Here is a 17,295-nt window from a genome sequence, read left to right on the forward strand (position 1 = left end):
AAGCACAAGCTTATATGATAAGTACTACCTTGTTTTATCACCTGAAAAGGGACCAAACGCACATACACCCAGCATGAAAACTTTGCAGCAAAGCTTGCATTTTTCTTTCAGTTTTGGACATTATAACGCGATTTCTCTGCGGTTAACAGATCCAAAGCTGTACTGAATTCATTAGCTACAGAACTCATAAATAAAAGGAACTAGCTCAAAGGTAGCGTTTGCCAAAATACAGAATGAATAAAGACCAATACTGAATGAATACAGTCAACTAGACATCGCACAAGTAAGGCAGTAACCAGTCTGATTGAAGCTTTTAGTACACTAGAAGGTTGACAATATGCACTAGATTTAGGATAATCACAATAACTGATTTTCATTGACAAGGAGGCTGATTACAGTAGAATTTCGCCCCTGGAGCTAATACATGCATGTCCAGAACTAGACATCGCACAAGTAGGCAAACAAGAACAGGGTAACAACGTTCTTTGGAAATGACATTAAATTTAAGCTGTGGGGTTTACCAGGCATTGCTCCGAACAGGAAACCAAGCCTGCATGAGTGTAAGCAGTAGCAAATTGAGCAGCATGATTGAAGCAGATTCCGAATTAGTACAATGACAAATTGTTCAGCCAAAAGAAGAGACAGTTCTTGGGAGGAAGCACATGCTTGGTTTGAAGGTAAAGCTACTGCCCATCGGCCACTGCTAATGACCCTGAGAACAGGGGAACATAGGGTAGAAACCATTGTGCGTGGTCTTTCTCAAGATTAAGGATACGGCCAACTTTCTTATGCCGCATGTCGTATGATACCAAGGTATCATGTTCATATGAAACCAGGAAAATGGTATCGCAATCTGGATGCATCCCAACCACCTTATACCTCTGCCCGGTCATGCTCATAAGCTTATCGATGCTGGTGGTATGCTTCAGGACCAATTCTTTACTATGGCGATCCTTGAGCCACCAGATTGCGCTCTCGGAAAACAGGATTTTGTTGTTATCATCGGCAGGAGGTATAGCATAGTGTAAGCACCCTTGAGACGATCCAATCGTACCCAATCTTCGACTATACGGCACGCGGATGGTTGTCCATACTTTTCCCTCCATGTCCACCCCCAACAGCGCATACTCGACATTCATGCGGTCCAGGCTGCCAATCACGTACATCATACCGCCGACGAAGACACATTTGCTCAGGAAGAACAGGGCAACTTTCTCAACCATCCCACTGTCCCGTTGACACCAGTCTCCTGTCCGCGACGAGTAGATGTTCACTCTTGTGATGCAAGTTCCGAAATAGGCCTGCTCGAAACAAAGAACATGGAAATAGGACGAGACTGCCGGGTCGAAAGCCAGGCCTGAGGTAGTGCTATGTCTGCTCGCCGGCGCCTGCGGCTTGGGCAGTGGGGGCAGCTCCACCCACCTCCTGGTGACGGGATTGCACACCACAAAACGGCAATCGTGCTCTGCCCAAGACAAAGGGTTCACCTTGTTCTTGCAGCAGCCGCGGTAGAGGAGGAGGCCATTGCAGGCGTCCATCAGGGCCATGTCCTTGTACTTGGTAGGCCGCATGCAAGGGAGGCAAGGGTCGAACGAGGATGCCCCATCGCCGGAGACAGCAGCAAAGTGGAGGTGGCGCGCGTTGTTGCTTATGGTGGTGTAGATGAAGCCGGCGAGTGTCTGGGGCAGCTTGTTGCGGTTGGCGGGGTCGGCGATGAGGTCGCGCCACGACATGGAGACGCACTTGAAGCGGTGGAGGGATCTGGCGGGGAGGTGGGACAGGATCTCCAGAATGAGGTCGTCGGTGAGCAGGCTGGCCGCCGTCGCCCCTGCCCCCGGATGGTTGCCCAGCCTCCAGTTGGTCTTCTTCTCCAAGATCCCCTCCTCCGCCTCCATGGAGCTGAATCTGGAGTGCTGCATGGACAGGGGGCACCGGGACAAGGGTCAGGCCGGGCCGATCTGAGATTGGAGATAGAAAAGAAACCTGCAGATGGGAAGAGGAAATCGTCGACCGGCCGGGCTAGTAGGTGGAGCGTACCTGGCTTTGGGGCGCCGTCGGCGACTGTGGATGTGGACGCCGGCGGCGACGGTGGATGTGGACGCCGGCGGCGGCGCTTCGCACCTTGGAGAACAGTCAACGAGGGTACGATGGACTTGCCAATATACGTGCCCTTTATGAAATAGTCTTTGCCGCATCTCAGCCCGAGACTTGTTAAATACTCCAAAGATCCCCGAAAGTTTTTGACCCGTACAAGCACACCTTAACACAACCTTGTGAGAATCAGAAAAACGAGTTATTTATCCAAAACCATCACACTTGAGGTTAGGCTAATCGGTCGGTATCACATTTGAACCATGTCACAAAAAAACACCAACTCTCGGACTAATCGGAACCGCGGAGCACTGACTGGTCGATTTAGCCGCGGAAACAGCGAAACCGACAGGTCGGACCCACCTGTCGGGCTGACGTGGCGTGCCTATGTGCATAATTCGCTGAGGTGGCACAAGGCCCCACCTGTCGGGCTCTCTCTTCTTCCCCTCTCTCCCTCCAGTACACCAACCCCCACCACTGTCTAATCCCGCACCGCCGCCGGAGCCCAATCCCGGTGAGATACACCACCACCGACGAGTTGCCCAGCCGCCCCAGCCACCTATAATCCATGTTGAGCCGCCGCGCTGGACCTCGTACCTCCATGACTGGATGTCTCCCTGGACGAACACATGCGTGCGCTGCATCGGGCATTGAGGGCGGCGCGAGATGGCGGCGAACTGGCGTCGCGAGATGGCGGCGCGAGTTCGGCAAACCAGAAGCATCGGGCCGCCCCCTAGGCTTCTCGTACATGGGAGATCCTGCTCGGGCTCAGGCTAATGGAGGCGGTTGCAACGTCGGGCCTCGTGGTCGCAATGATGAAGCACGTGTGGACGACGCTGGAGCTACTGTGCCGGGCTGCCGGCGGCGGTGCGCAGGGAGGCCCTGGCCGCGCGCCGTTGAGGGCATGTCCGTCCGCGGCCGCGAGTCCCCCATCGACGTCCCCAGAGAAGACCACCATGGGCGTCGGCCGAGTTTCTCCTTACCGCAGCTGCCTCGCGCGCTTGTTCCCAGTGCGCCGCCGCATGGCCTCGCCTGGTGGTGGCGCCGGTGAAGACACGCACATAGCGTGTTTGTTGAAATGCCCATGCGAAAACTGAAGAGAGGAATAAAAAGAAAATGTGAAAAAAAATAAACACTCTAGTCATTGACAGGTGGGGCCCTCGTCCAACTCAGCAAATTGTCCACACAAGCACGCCACGTCGACCCGACAGGTGGGCCCGACCTGTTGGATTCGCTGTTTCCGCGGCTAAAACGGCCCGTCAGTGCTCCACGTTACCAATTAGTCCCAGAGTTGGTGGTTTTTTGTGACATTGCTCAAATGTGGTACTGACCTGTTACCCTAGCCCCAAGTGTGATGGTTTTGGGTAAATAACTCCAGAAAAACAGAAAGTACTCTAAAACAACCGGTAAAACATGAAGATCCCCGGAGCTCTGTGTCATCATTTCTAAATCTTGTGAGAATGTCCTCCCTCCCCCCGTGCAATATAAGAATCCGCTACCAATTCCAAGCAAGTCATCATCTTCAACCACGGCATAATCGCCGCCTCGCTGCTCCCCCTTTTCTTCATTCCGACACCCAAAAGACAAGAACACACATGTGCATCCAACACTCCTGCACCCGCCTTCACCATCTATGACTTTGAGTACCGCTATATGTGCCTCTTCCAGATATGGAAGAACTAGGATCGGGTTCCGGTGTTGCGGCCCGGCCAACCCCCTGGGCAACGCAGGACATCCCTCCAGCAACAGCACAAAGAAATAGGAAGATCAACAACAGAAAATCATACCAGACGCGACACCACCACAGCGGTCTCGGCAACGTCTCCCAAACCCCTAACCCTACTGCCAATCCACCCCACACACAGATCCGAGGTCCCCCCCCCTCCCGCCGGTGGAGCGGCTGGCGGAGGGAGAGAGAACCATCGGCAGCGCCGATGGCTCGCAAAGGAAAGTTGTGTCGCCTCCTTCCGCCTGTGTACGAGATCCCCTTTTTTGGGGCAAGCGGTTGACACACTTACTAGGAAGGACATAAGAGACTTGTTAAATATCAGTCGATCGGTCTTACATCGAAATTCGTGTAGCTTTTTATTTTTTTCTTTCTAATTCCTACATCTTATTACTTTCCCGACTCTTGATTAAGTCTTAATAACTGAAACCTAGCCAAACCCTATGAAATATCAGACCTTGAAATTTGGGTCTAGAGACCATAGAATTTCATCAACAACAAGTCAACAGCAACCAATAAAACGTATATTCCAATATATCTACGGAGCAAACTTGTTAAAACCCATGAGTTTGTAAAAGTAGCAGCCCAGAAGTGGCCAATGTAGAACAGAAGATGCCGACAACCATGATTTGCATAGCAACTATCGCCTCAAAGAAGAAAACATTAAAGAGGGCCTCTAGAACACCCCAGGTCTTGCCAGACGAGATTGGGGAACACAAATCTCACACGCACCCTGATGAGACCGAGACTAGCGAACCTTCGCATGTCAAAACTACAGCCAAAGAACCAAAACGTAAAACCATATTGTCCACTGCGTAGGACAACACCACCGAGACTTTATTTAACACTATCGCCGCCACAACCGGAAGTGATGAAGTCGCAGACATCGAGGATCTACATGTTTGTCCAATCTTGTTGTTGGATCTGATGGTGCAATCACCGTCGGGGTCGTGGAAGAAGCTAGAGGAAACATTATTGAACACCTCCGCCACCACTGCTGGGAGGGTAGTAGAAGATTCCGCAAGGCCCTATTTCCCTAGGAATTATGGGAATCAAGAAGCGAGAGTTTCATGCACTAAAGCAAGGAGGCAACATCGTTAAAAATATGTTAGCACTGAAGGTACCTACAAGGAACACTTTACAGAAGGACTTCAACAATGTCTATAGTACCAGATAATCACTTGTGACTGCCGAACAACCAGAAGACACATACAAGCGCAAGATGGTCAGCAAGGTAAGCCCCAACAACTAGAAGCACCGCTAGTGGCAGCTAGCCTTGTGTAGGCCTACTTATCAGCAGCAACCAAGAGCTCTTGCACATCGCCCCAACTATCAGCCAATCAGTATGCACCTCAAAGGCTTGCCTACCAACAACAATTGTGGAAACAACAAACCTTCATGTATCAAAATATTTTCGGTCTGACCCCTCCTTCAGTAGATTATCACAAAACGACACCGAGGGAAGGGGACTAGGTTATTGTAACGGCTTTGGTTATTTTGGATTTCACTCAAATGGATTTGGTCTCCAAAGTAAAATCCATACACCAGGAAGAAGTGGGTATATATACAACCATAAATATATTATATGAAGTAAATTGAGAGGTGAATTTGAATATATGCATCGAGGAAAGTTTTTGCTCTGTTTGCTTTTAGTTTTCCTTTTGTTCTGGCTAAGATTTTAGAAGTATCATTCTTTTCATCGTTATACTACCCCTTGAGGAGGTTGGGAGAGGAGAGGAGGCAACGCAGGCACGCACGAGCGAGCGAGCTGAGAGACTTGTTAAATATCAGTCGATCGATCTTACATCGAAATTTGTGTAGTTTTTTCTTTTTTCTTTCTTATTCCTATATGTTATTACTTGACCGACTCTTGATTAAGTCTTAATCAACTGATACCTAGCCAAACTGTATGAAATATCAGACCTTGAAATTTGGGTTTAGAGACCATAAAATTTCATCAACAACAAGTCGACAACAACCAATAAAGTGTATGTGCCTCTATATCTACGAAGCAAACTTGTTAAAACCCACAAGATTGTAAAAGTAGCAGCCGAAAAGTGGCCAATGTTGACCAAAAGATGCCGACGACCACGATTTCCATAGCAACTATGGCCTCAAATAAGAAAACATTAAAGAGGGCCTTTAGAACACCCCAGGTCCTGCCATACGAGATTGGGGAACACAAATCTCACACGCACCCCGATGAGACCGAGACTAGCCAACCTTCGTATGTCAAAACTAGAGCCAAAGAACCAAAACGTAAAACCATGTTGTCCACTGCATAAGACAACACCACCGAGACTTTATTTATCACTGTCGTCGCCACCACCGGGAGTGATGAAGTCGCGAACATCGAGGATCTACATGTTTGTCCAATCTTGTTGTTGGATCTGATGGTGCAAGCATCGTCGGGGTCGTGGAAGAAGCTAGAGGAAACATTGTTGAACACCTCCGCCGCCACCGTCGGGAGGGTCGTAGAAGATTCCGCAAGGCCCTATTTCCTCAGGAATTATGGGAATCAAGAAGCGAGAGTTTCATGCACTAAAGCAAGGAAGTAACATCGTTAGGAATATGTGAGCACTCAAGATACCTACGAGGAACACTTTACAGAAGGACTTCAACAATGTCTATAGTACCAGCTAATCACTTGTACTGCCCAACAACCAGAGGACACACACAAGCGTAAGATGGTCAGCAAGGTAAGCCCCAACAACCAGAAGCGCCGCTAGTGGCAGCTAGCCTCGGGTAGGCCTACTTATCAGCAGCAACCAAGAGCTCTTGCACCTCGCCTCAACTATCAGCCAATCAGTATGCACCTCAAAGGCTTGCCTGCCAACAACAATTGTGGAAACAACAAACCTTCATGTGTCAAAATATTTTTGGTCCGACCCTCCTTCAGTAGATTATCACAAAACGAACCCGAGGGAAGGGGATTAGGTTATTGTTCCGGCTTTGGTTATTTTGGATTCGCTCAAATGGTTTTGGTCTCCAAAGTAAAATCCATACACCAGGAAGAAGTGGGTATATATACAACCCTAAATATATTATATGAAGAAAATTGAGAGGTGAATTTGAACCACTCGAGGATTTGAACCACCTCAAAGGCTTGCTTTTAGTTTCCTTTTGTTCTTGCTAGGATTTTAGAAGTATCATTCTTTTCATCGTTATACTACCCCTTGAGGAGGTTGGGCCAACTCTTTATAGTTCAATAGATATTTTGTGTATTACATGCTCTCTTAGAACTGCATTTGGATTCGACTGGAATGCCTTATTTTATCACATATGTCAACTCTAAACTCTAAACTTTGATGATATGATCGCAACATACCCACCAAGATATGCCATCTTGTATACAAAAGAAACCCGTCCACTAATATCTGCTTCACTAGCAGACGAGTATAATGTAACCAAACATCTACGAGTCACTAAACTTCCCGGTTCAGGAATAGACGAGAAGATGATCATCTAGGGATGACAGTTTTGCCCATGGGTATGGGTATCCGTGGGTATCCTTTCGGAAAACAATGGGCATGGGTGAGACTTTGAACCACTTCGTGCTCATGGATAATGGGTATCCATACCTGCAAAATAAATGGGTAGGGTATGGATACGAAGTTATACCCATGGATAACCCAATGAATACCCGGAAAAAATTAACAAATAAAAATAATCCATAAATACGTTTTGTAGGCCACTATCCCTAAAATACGTAGTAGCCAATTGTCCAATTCTCTTAACTAGCCCATGGACCACAGGCCCACAGCCGTGATTCTTCTCGCTTTGACCCTTTCCTCGACCTCGAAACACGAAGCAATCAAGTGAACTTACTCATCGGCTCATCCCCAACCAAGGCGTCACACTGCATCTTCATCTCCCTGCTTGTAACTCCTTCTAATCCCCTATTCCCCCTCATGCCGTCCCTATCCTGCTTTGCCGCCGCTTAGTGGTCGAGCGATGGCCGCCCTTCCTTGCCGTCGGCTAGGGCTGTTCGCTAGCCCGTGGGAAGAGGCCGCTCGCTGCCATCACTCGCCAGAAGGGACGCCGCCTCACCAGCCAGTGAACCTGCGGGTCTGCACGAGAAGAAGGGTGCTCCTCTAGCGACCATGGCTGACAGAGGTGGAAGATAGCCAAGTTTAACTCGAGTGGAGAACCAGAGCAACGCTAGTTCGACGGAAGCGGTGAGTATTTTTCTAGCCCTGAACAGTACGCATAGATTGCTTCAGTGATAGAACAGTACACATAGACTGCTTCAGTAGAACAACACACATTCAGTACGCATAAATTTGCTTTAGTGATATAATTTTAGTGGCATACAGTACGCATAGATTGTTCTCTTTTTTTTTTTGCCTATTTTGTAAGGTTGTGCTGCGGCATCCCCTAACACCGGCTTGTCACCGTCACCGGCAGAACAGAGGTTAGAGGTCAGCTACGAATATGTCACCCAATACCGCTGAAGCTCTTATATGCATGCAAGCATGGAGTCCTGCTGATTTGCTTGGTAATAATCCATTTATTTCAGTCATGAATTATGAATTACATCTCATTTACTTTGATTTTCTTCTTACTAAATGTAGAATAACTTTGCTTTAGATAATGTCACTTCCAATCAATTTGCGATTCAGTTTGTTCTTGAAGATGAAGGAGAAGTTATGGTAACATTACAGTGCTGCCATTTACAACTTATCATATACAGATGATGTTATTGAGTACATTCTTAAACTTTTTATTTCTTTTGTAGGAGGAATGTGAATGTGAAGTCACCATTGGTGACTAAAATGAGCAAGTGCCTCTACTTGGTTGTTAACATTGAGGCATGGGCGTGCATTAGGGATCATGCAATGTTGTTTGGTCGATTAGTCTTAGCATTGCAAGTTTGAAAACTTTAATTTGTTTTCAATGTTAGTTTGTAATGGAGATTAAGACCTTTAATTATCTACCAATCGTCATTGTAAACTTTTGTTGCAGCTGCAAACCAGATTGTGATGGCCGAGTACCTAACAAGTTTCCTGTCTTAATTATTTTAATTAGATGTGCGTGTAAGTAATTTGCCCCATCCAACTAATGGCATGGGGTAACAATCTAATCGCCACAGTCACTAAGATGGAGTTTAAGGCGCATGGTGTGTTTGGCAAGGTAGAAGCGAGTAGACCATTTTTGCTCCACTTCTTTTTTTTAATACAACTCCCATTTTTTTGCTTGCACTGGTTTGTTCTGGTAGTTGCACAACTAGGAATATCAGTCTGGCACAACAACCCATGGTAGTTACACAGATGCACCTTTTTCTCTGAAAGTCAAAGGTAGTGGAAGAGGGAACAAACAAACAAATCAAGATGAGTTTGAAACAAACAAATCTAATTTTGGCAGCACTTTTTTTTATCAAACTAAACATCCAAGTAGATTCTCTCAGTTGCACACATGGGTCTAATCAGCTGCACAGATGCACCCACAAGTTGCACAAATAACACACGGGATGGGCACTGTTTTTTGCTGTTATATTGCATTTTTTTTCTATTTTCAAGATTTTCACACAAGTTCTATTCCAGCTGCACACAATAGACACAAATCTGAAAGTATTTTTATTCAAGTCAAAACATCCAAATTACTTCTGTCAGTTGCACAATTCTTTTTTAAGTTGCATAGAAGGGAGCCATAAGTTGCACACCACAAACCTATCTAGTTTCAATATGTTGTGTTTGACGCCACATACATTTTTTTTTCTGTTTTTCCGCAGTTTCACACAGGGGATTCTTCCAAATTTGGCCAAGATGACATACAACATTGGGTCCCATGTCTTCTCGTGAAGTTTTTATTTTTTCATGCATCAACAATCTTACAAGCAGTAACATATCTTCTTTTTGTTTTGTTTTTGTCTGCCAACCAGGAGCTGGATGGAAGAGCTTTTAACAAACAAATTTTGCACAGAAGAAGTGATCACCAAGAAGCAGTCTGCTACTTTGTCTTTTTCAATTTTTTAGCCATTGGTTGCCTTTTGAACTAAAACATTACTGCATTATAGATATATCTAGTAGACTATATGCAATAAACCAGAACATATGACCTATATATGTTACATTTTCGATACAACATGATCATTTATTTCACGTGTATGTGTGTGAGTTGCACAGTTTGAAACAAAAGTTGGCTGGATTACCTGAAATAGTTAGTCGCAACCAAACCAAAAGTTGCACAATATGCAATTCCATGTTTGTGTGTTCCTGGGGTTTTATGTTTGTTTTTGCACAAGTTTAGGTGAACTATTTTTGGAGCAGTTATGTAGTTGTAGTCAATATGAAGAAGGATTGGAGAAGTTGAATTCAAGGTGAGAAGAAGAGGAACATGCCACCTTGCTTCCTCCTTTTCTCAAGTTGAAGATCTACATCAGCCTGGTATGTCGCACTTCTTTCCTTCTCCTTTCCCCCTAAAAAACTGCATAGATCAGATCTTCTTGTTCTTCACCTTGGCAGATCTTCCATGACGGCTCCTGACATAGGGACGGCTCCCATGGTGTGTTTCTGGTTGCTTCTTTTGTGGGGAAGAAGATGGTGGGCGAGGCAGTAGGAGATGGGTTGGTGTGCACGGCTTGATTGGTGAGACGAGGAAGGTGGAAGAGAAATGGAGGGGGACAAAATCACGTGGGTTCAGGGCTGGAGTGAAACGCTGGGGACCATATGTTTTTTGTGCGGTGGAGGGTTGCCTTTTTCCTTTCTTTCCTTGTTGGGACTGAGATGGGACATAAACTTATCATATCTAGCATGCCTCTCGGGACCGCTAGGAGCGTCCAAATTACTATCACCACAACGCTCTCCCCCACCGCACTAACACTACAACAAAGCAAAGACTTATCCAGAATCTGACTCATCATAAAATAAGTACACCTATACACAAACAGGGAGAGGGTTCAGACACACATACCTGTTGGAAGTCTTTATCCACCCGGCCTCCTGCGGATCTGGCTTCACATCTGACTCATCGGACTCTGCTGGGTCGCTGTCCCTACTGCCCTCGTGTCTGGCATCGCCGCAACCAACGTCCCCTTTCTTCCTAACCAGATCCCGCTGGGGGCACGCTATCCTGAAAGATTGGTAACCTGCACACCACAGACACAACCAAATAAAATCAGGACGTGACATGGGCGGACGTCCTACCATAGCCAAGAACCTTTTCGCCGCCGCTAGGGACAATGGCAGGTAGACGAAGCTCAGCCTACAGGCGCGGTGGGGAGTGAAGTGATGGATGCGCGGGGGGATACCTGCACACATGATCCACCGGAAAATCGCCGCAGCCGGTCGCACCAATCGGCCATCGCCACGCTGCCGCACCCGTAAACATCTCCAAGGTGGGGCATCCTGCTTGTGTGTGTGTCACACTAATAACACGCGGAGGAAAACAAATCTGGACCTTGGTCCTGGTACAACGCACATCCTGGACCACCGGTCCATTCCGCTTTGTTACTCATCTGTCTGTGGTCCTAACTAGTCCACGCCACCTCGTATCGTATGCGCCACACGTACGACGCGCTCCTAGGTCTACGAAGTACTCCCTCTGTAAACTAATGTAAGAATGTTTAGATCACTAAGTAATTGCTCTTATATTACTTTACGGAGGGACTAGTATGCACGGTTCGCGGAATACCTTTATTTTCACAGCTCGCACCTGCCGCATTTAGTGGCCCTCTCACCTACCAACCTGGTACATCCGGTGGTCCAGATAATGATACTATATGCCGGTATGAGCCATATCGCCGTTCTCTCTATCGAAAACATCGCCGCTCTCTTCACTCTATGAAGTACTTAAACTACTTTGGCATTTTTTCTACGGGAACGTTTTGTTCCACAATATGTTGTTACCAAGACAAACACCAGAGACCTTTAGCAAGAACACATTCTACTACATCAGCCTATCCAAGACAATGTTCAAAGATCATCTTCATAAACTCCCGAGAAATTTGGTAGCATTCATCATCACCATCATACATTCTTTGGTTGCATCCGTAACTAAAGAGCCGGAGCAGGAGCCATCGATCCTTTAGATCTTCGGAGTTTGAAGGTAGAGGTGTCAGAGAAGTTACCACGGGGATATGCCTTGGCTAATCCTACATCAACAGTGTACTTCACTAAAATGATCTACAGCAGCATTTGAAGCCTTCAATCATCTCAAAATTTGGAGATTATTACTAATTCAGCATGCCACCATACTCTATTACGGACCATCGCCAGATATTCTGGAAGTGTGTATTCATGGTCACACGCGAGGAGACGCACTCCACATACTGGCAGGTGCAAACAACGACGGGAATCGCCACCTACAAAAGATTGTTTGTCCTCATTTCCATCACCATATGCCATTAATAATTATCCTCTGAGGCGGACTCAGGCAGATCATATTAGCCCTGCATATAGTAATTGACATGATTAGCCCTGCAAATATTATGGCCAGATCTTGTTCTACTGAATCCCCATCACGAAAATTCCAGCCAAATGTGGCCGGGCTCTTCTCTGATTCTCGACGACCTGATTATTCTTGCCCAATATTGGTGAATTTAAATGCAGGCTGAAGATACTCCACTATAACATAACCTGCTACAAACTTTTGAAAGGGCCATAAAAATACGAATAATATTATGACCACTCAAAAGTCACAGAGTTCTTATTTGTGTGATGCAAAGGCCAGGGAAAACCCTGCTTGACTGAAAAAAAGACTTATAGTATGCATAATGTGACACATGGGTGTTTTGGCAATCGTATGCAACCCCTTAGAAAAAGCGAAGAACTGGACGAGATTGGCCAAGATGATAGTATGAAGTAATCAATAATGGACGCACATGGCCTTGTGTTTTGCCTGGCTGAATGTGACCACGGCAGGCAAAGATGCCAGCTTGTGTGCTACATATATCCTCCTAGCATTGCAAAGGAAGCGACCCTTGGTACCAAGTATAGCGACCATGTAGTTGCATGAGTTCAGATACTAACTACAGCTTGTACCAAAGTTGAAAGGAATCAAAATAAATAAATAAATCAATAGGAGCAGATTATTGTTGCAGAGAGCATTATCAAGGTGGAAAAACTTAAGAGTTTAGTCTACAAACAAGAGGACCCATGTAGTGCAGTGGAAAAGACATGCCTATCAACCAGAAGAGTATCAAAGCCGCACGCAGCATCTAAAGTTCTAAACATAAGAGATGCCAGTCATGGCTATGGTTGCTGCTGTAGAAGTACTCCAGTAACCACTTCTGAATTTTAACTCACTATCTGGTAGGCCAGAAAAAAAAAATCTGACAAACCATGCATCAGTGTTTTTTTTTCTATGTAAGCATTGTTGAACTAAAACAACAGAGCAAACCATGGGATCGGTAATGTGACATTAATCCTACACCTCACCAATTCCACATGCGAAAACAATTGAATTTGGTCTAAGACCCTGCATATATGAGATGGTATAGGTCTCGTGTTGACAGCTCTAGTGAGGCCGCGAGGGTTGTCCGGTAATCGTGGCGGCACAGGCTGGTGGGCGGCTGATGGGGTGGTGCATTTTGAAATGCTTGGGGTGATGGTGGTGGTTGTGGATCGGGAGAAACACATGTCGGCCTATCCGGCACCAATATGATGACGCTTGCGGGCGCCGTCGAACCTTCCTGAGGGGCTTCGGGTATATTCCTTCCCCACTATCCCTTGCGTACCAGGGGAAACCCTAGAACTTGTTCGGAAAACAACGGCGGCATCGTGGCATTCCTTCTTGAAGATGTTGCTTGGTGCGCGACACTTCGGGATGCTGGGAGCGTGGTGGTACTTCTTCGGAGGGTGCAGCTGTTGCCGGTCTTCCTTTCTTCGTTGATCTGCCGGTGTCGGCATTTATTTCTCTTTCTTTTTCTTTCTTTTTCTTTTGGGCATATCTGTGTTGTGGCCCCAGCGAGCTGGATGTATCGGATGTATCAGGTGTTTGCTTTATAATATAAAGGGGGGGCCTTTATCGGATATATGGGTAATGGATATTACTCCAATTATATCAAATAATATATACATGCATGATCTGAAAATATTGGCATGCACAACCATTGCTCAACTGAATGACTCCTAGCTAAAAGAAAACAATTCGACATACAATAAACAGGAGTACTACACATCCAGAAAGACTCGTGATGAACGCACAGCAGCAAATTCAATCGGTCTAACCCATCAGCATGTTTTTTTTAGAACGAAGGCTCAAGAAGAGCCCGACTTTGAATTAACAAAGCCATCAACCGGCCATGATTACAGAGATTACAACCACGAACCACAAAAAGAAAAGGAAAAAAACATGGCAAAGATACAAAGGCGCTGGGAGACAGCTCACATAGCACACAACCAGCTATATACCAGATCAACATGAAGCTAATAGCTAGGAGATGCTAGGGACCTCTTGCACACACGCAACCAAGGGGAAGGCAACTGCCAGCTCAGGGCAAGGGAACGACGACGATGAGAGGCATGCCATTGCCCGAATACCAGGGGCTTGTGGAGAGCACAATCAGACAGTGCCATCGTCAAAGAAGGCCCCTGCCTCCTCGCCTGGCTCGAAAGGCGCCGCACCGTTGAGCGATGGACTAGTTCACCCTAGAACCTATCTGAATGGCACCCAAGGAAGCCAGGAGCGGAACCAGGCGTTCCTCACATGTCGACGGCGACTCTCCTAGAGCCAAGCAGCCCCCAAAACCGAAGATCGGGCGAGAAAGAGGGTGAGCTGCCAGGATGAAGGGCAACAGCAAGGGCCAAGACCAAAACTCAGAAGCTCGGCACTCTCGGCGAGCTGGAGAGGGAAAACCCACCGGAGGAGGGGAACCCTATCCCCTCCCTTCCTGGAGATCCACGGCACCGGAGGCCCTCAAAGCCGCACGAAGAGCACCACCATAACAGAACCCCGCACCAGGGAAGGCATGGCTGCCGCTGGAGACTTGCTGTCGCCGCCGCCGCACACCAAACCGCACCACACCGAAGCCCGCCGCCCCACTTGTTCCCAAAAACGGCGTCTTCAAGAAGATTACGGCGCCTGGGGCGTCGCCGTCGTCCAACAAAGTTTGGGTTTTCACCCGGGAAGCAAGGGGGCATGGGATGGGGAGGACAGGACCTGACCGGCGCCTCCAAGGAGGTGAGCGGCGCCCACGGGCGTCGCCGCCGTCGCGCCAGCAAGGCTGGCTAGGGGTTTCCCCCGGTCCTGGAACCCCTCCATCCGCTCCCACCCACCGAAACCAGCCCCCCATGTCGTAGCAGACCGGATCTGGAGGGGGGAGGAGCACGCCGCTGGAGAGTTGGTGTGGAGGCGGCCAGATCTGACACTGCGGAAGCCGGAGCCGACGCCGGGCCCAGATCCGCATCCTCCGGAGGTCTCACCGTCCTCACGGTCAAGACAGCCGGCCCACGCCCGCGCCACCAGGAGCCAAAGGGCTGGAGGCGCCACACCAGACGGGCCGCCGCCCCAGATCCCGCAGCCCCCCGCGCGCGAGGCGAGGCAGCGAGGACCCCGCCGCCACCATCATCAGCAGCACACCAAGATGGCCCGGCGGCTGCCTCCGGTGGCGGCGAGGGGAGATCGAGGAGGAGGGAGGTGCGGCGGCGGGATTCGGTTTCGCCCCTCGAGTCGCCCGAGCGGGCGACGCGAGGGAGGGGAGGGGGGGGAGGGAGGGTGATTTTCTGGTGGCAACAAAGTTCCACCCATCAGCATGTTATCTTTGTGCTTCACTACTGTTAACCATTAGTTTTCTACTTAATTACATGCAGATAATTAGAGAACAAGAACAAAGGACGCTAGCAAATGCTACTAGAACACATGTACCTTGACAAGAGAGGAGCAGCTTCAGAAACAAAAACTTCGATTGAAATCTCTGAAATAGTCCGATCTGCTTCTTCTACTACACTGCTACTGCACCCCAGTACACGGTGATTTTTCTTGCTTGCGTAACAGGGTTCAGTTTCGACATGTACAGCCGCAAGGCACATCAGCACTGCATTACACAGGCTTCAGTATATGGCTGTTAAGAGCGCACTGCACTAAGCATCTAAGCCGACAGACAAGCCTATATGTTTTGGCCACTACATTTCTAGCACAGCAAAATCCCTGTCCTGGAACCTGCCAAAATCCTATCTTCATACATGAAGCACAATCTTATGTGATACAGTACCTGAAATAACAAAAACGGGCCAAACACACATACACCTGGCACTAATGCCATTTCTCTGTGGTTAACAGATCCAAAGTTCTACTGAATCATTAGCTACAGCAAACATAAACAAAGAATTTGCTCAAAGGTAGTGATTTGCCAAAATACTGAATGCAAAATGTTAAATACAGATCGTACCAGTAACCAGTCTGATTGAACCTTTTAGTGCACTAGCAGGTTCACAATTTGCACTAAGATTTAGGATAATCATAATAACTGATTGTTATGGACAAGGAGGCCAATTACAGTATAATTTACCACCATGGAACTAACACATGTCCAGAACAACATCCAGTGCTAGGTAACAATGTTCTTTGGAGATGACATTATGCTTAATCTGTAGGTTTATCGGGCATTGCTCTGACCTGAAAATGTTGAAGCAGATTCCGAAGTACACAGAAAAATTGTTCAGCCGAAAGAAGAGCCAGTTCTTCGAAGGAAGAACAGGGGTGGTTTGAAGGTAAAGCTACTGCCCATCTGCATCTGCTAATGGCTCCGAGAAGAGAGGAACATAGGGTAGAAAGTGTTGTGCAAGGTCTTTGTCAAGATTAAGGATACGACCAACTTTTTGATGCTGCATATCGAATGATACCAAGGTATCATGTCCATATGAAAGTAGGAAAATCGTATCGCAATCTGGATGAATCCCAAGCACCTTCTACTTCTGCCCAGTCATGCTCATAAGCTTATCGAAGCTGGCAGTATGCTTCAGGACAAATTCTTTACTATCGCGATCCTTGAGGCACCAGAGTGATATCTCGGAAACCAGGATATTGTTACTATCATTGACAGAAGCTATAGCATAGTGTAGGTACCCCTGCGACGATTCAATTGTAGCAAATCTTCGAGGGTTCGGCACGCGGATGGTTGTCCACAATGTCCCCTCCATGTCCACCTCCACTAGCACATAATCGTTGCTGATGTACAGGTTGCCCCATAGGTAAATCATACACTAGTAGAAAAGAGGGCTTTGGTTCAAGCCGGGTCAGCCCATTAGTCCCGGTTCAGTCCAGAACCGGGACCCATGGGGGCATTGGTCCCGGTTAGTGAGGCCAGGGGCCTGCCGGGCCTCGTGGGGAGAAGGAGAGGTGGTCGATATCACTTCTCTCTGTATGCATATGTTCATGACGATCTTCTGTTTCCTTCATTTGCTTACTAGCTAGCGTGTCTAGTCCTCTCTATACGTATATAGTACGTAGCGTCGACCAAGCATGGAGATAAGAGAGGACACTTCTCTCTATTAATTAGCTAGCTAACACAATATATGGAACACCTAAATTAACCCCCC

General features: G+C 47.4%; 1 protein-coding gene and 1 long non-coding RNA gene across 2 annotated transcripts; one reads left to right on the top strand and one right to left on the bottom strand.

Moving 5' to 3' along the window:
* Window positions 1–357: 357 nt before the first annotated feature.
* On the bottom strand, window positions 358–2,162 carry LOC119333563 (putative F-box protein At1g50870). The gene is made up of 2 exons (XM_037606419.1): window positions 2,038–2,162; window positions 358–1,913 (listed from the first exon to the last, which is right to left on the bottom strand). The coding sequence occupies exon 2, from the start codon at window positions 1,893–1,895 to the stop codon at window positions 684–686; it is 1,212 nt and encodes a 403-aa protein (XP_037462316.1). The 5' UTR covers window positions 1,896–1,913; window positions 2,038–2,162; the 3' UTR covers window positions 358–683.
* Window positions 2,163–7,542: 5,380 nt separating this feature from the next.
* LOC119334271 lies at window positions 7,543–8,989 on the top strand. Its single transcript, XR_005161260.1, has 4 exons — window positions 7,543–7,995; window positions 8,177–8,315; window positions 8,408–8,469; window positions 8,556–8,989. It is a non-coding gene; the product is annotated as an uncharacterized LOC119334271 (long non-coding RNA).
* Window positions 8,990–17,295: the final 8,306 nt, after the last annotated feature.

This window comes from Triticum dicoccoides, chromosome 7A (genome assembly GCF_002162155.2).
Source record: "Triticum dicoccoides isolate Atlit2015 ecotype Zavitan chromosome 7A, WEW_v2.0, whole genome shotgun sequence".
NCBI classification, from domain to species: domain Eukaryota; kingdom Viridiplantae; phylum Streptophyta; class Magnoliopsida; order Poales; family Poaceae; genus Triticum; species Triticum dicoccoides.

Excerpts from the sequence above, each read along its gene's own strand:
- LOC119333563 (XM_037606419.1), bottom strand. The coding sequence starts at position 1,895 with ATGGAGGCGGAGGAGGGGATCTTGGAGAAGAAGACCAACTGGAGGCTG.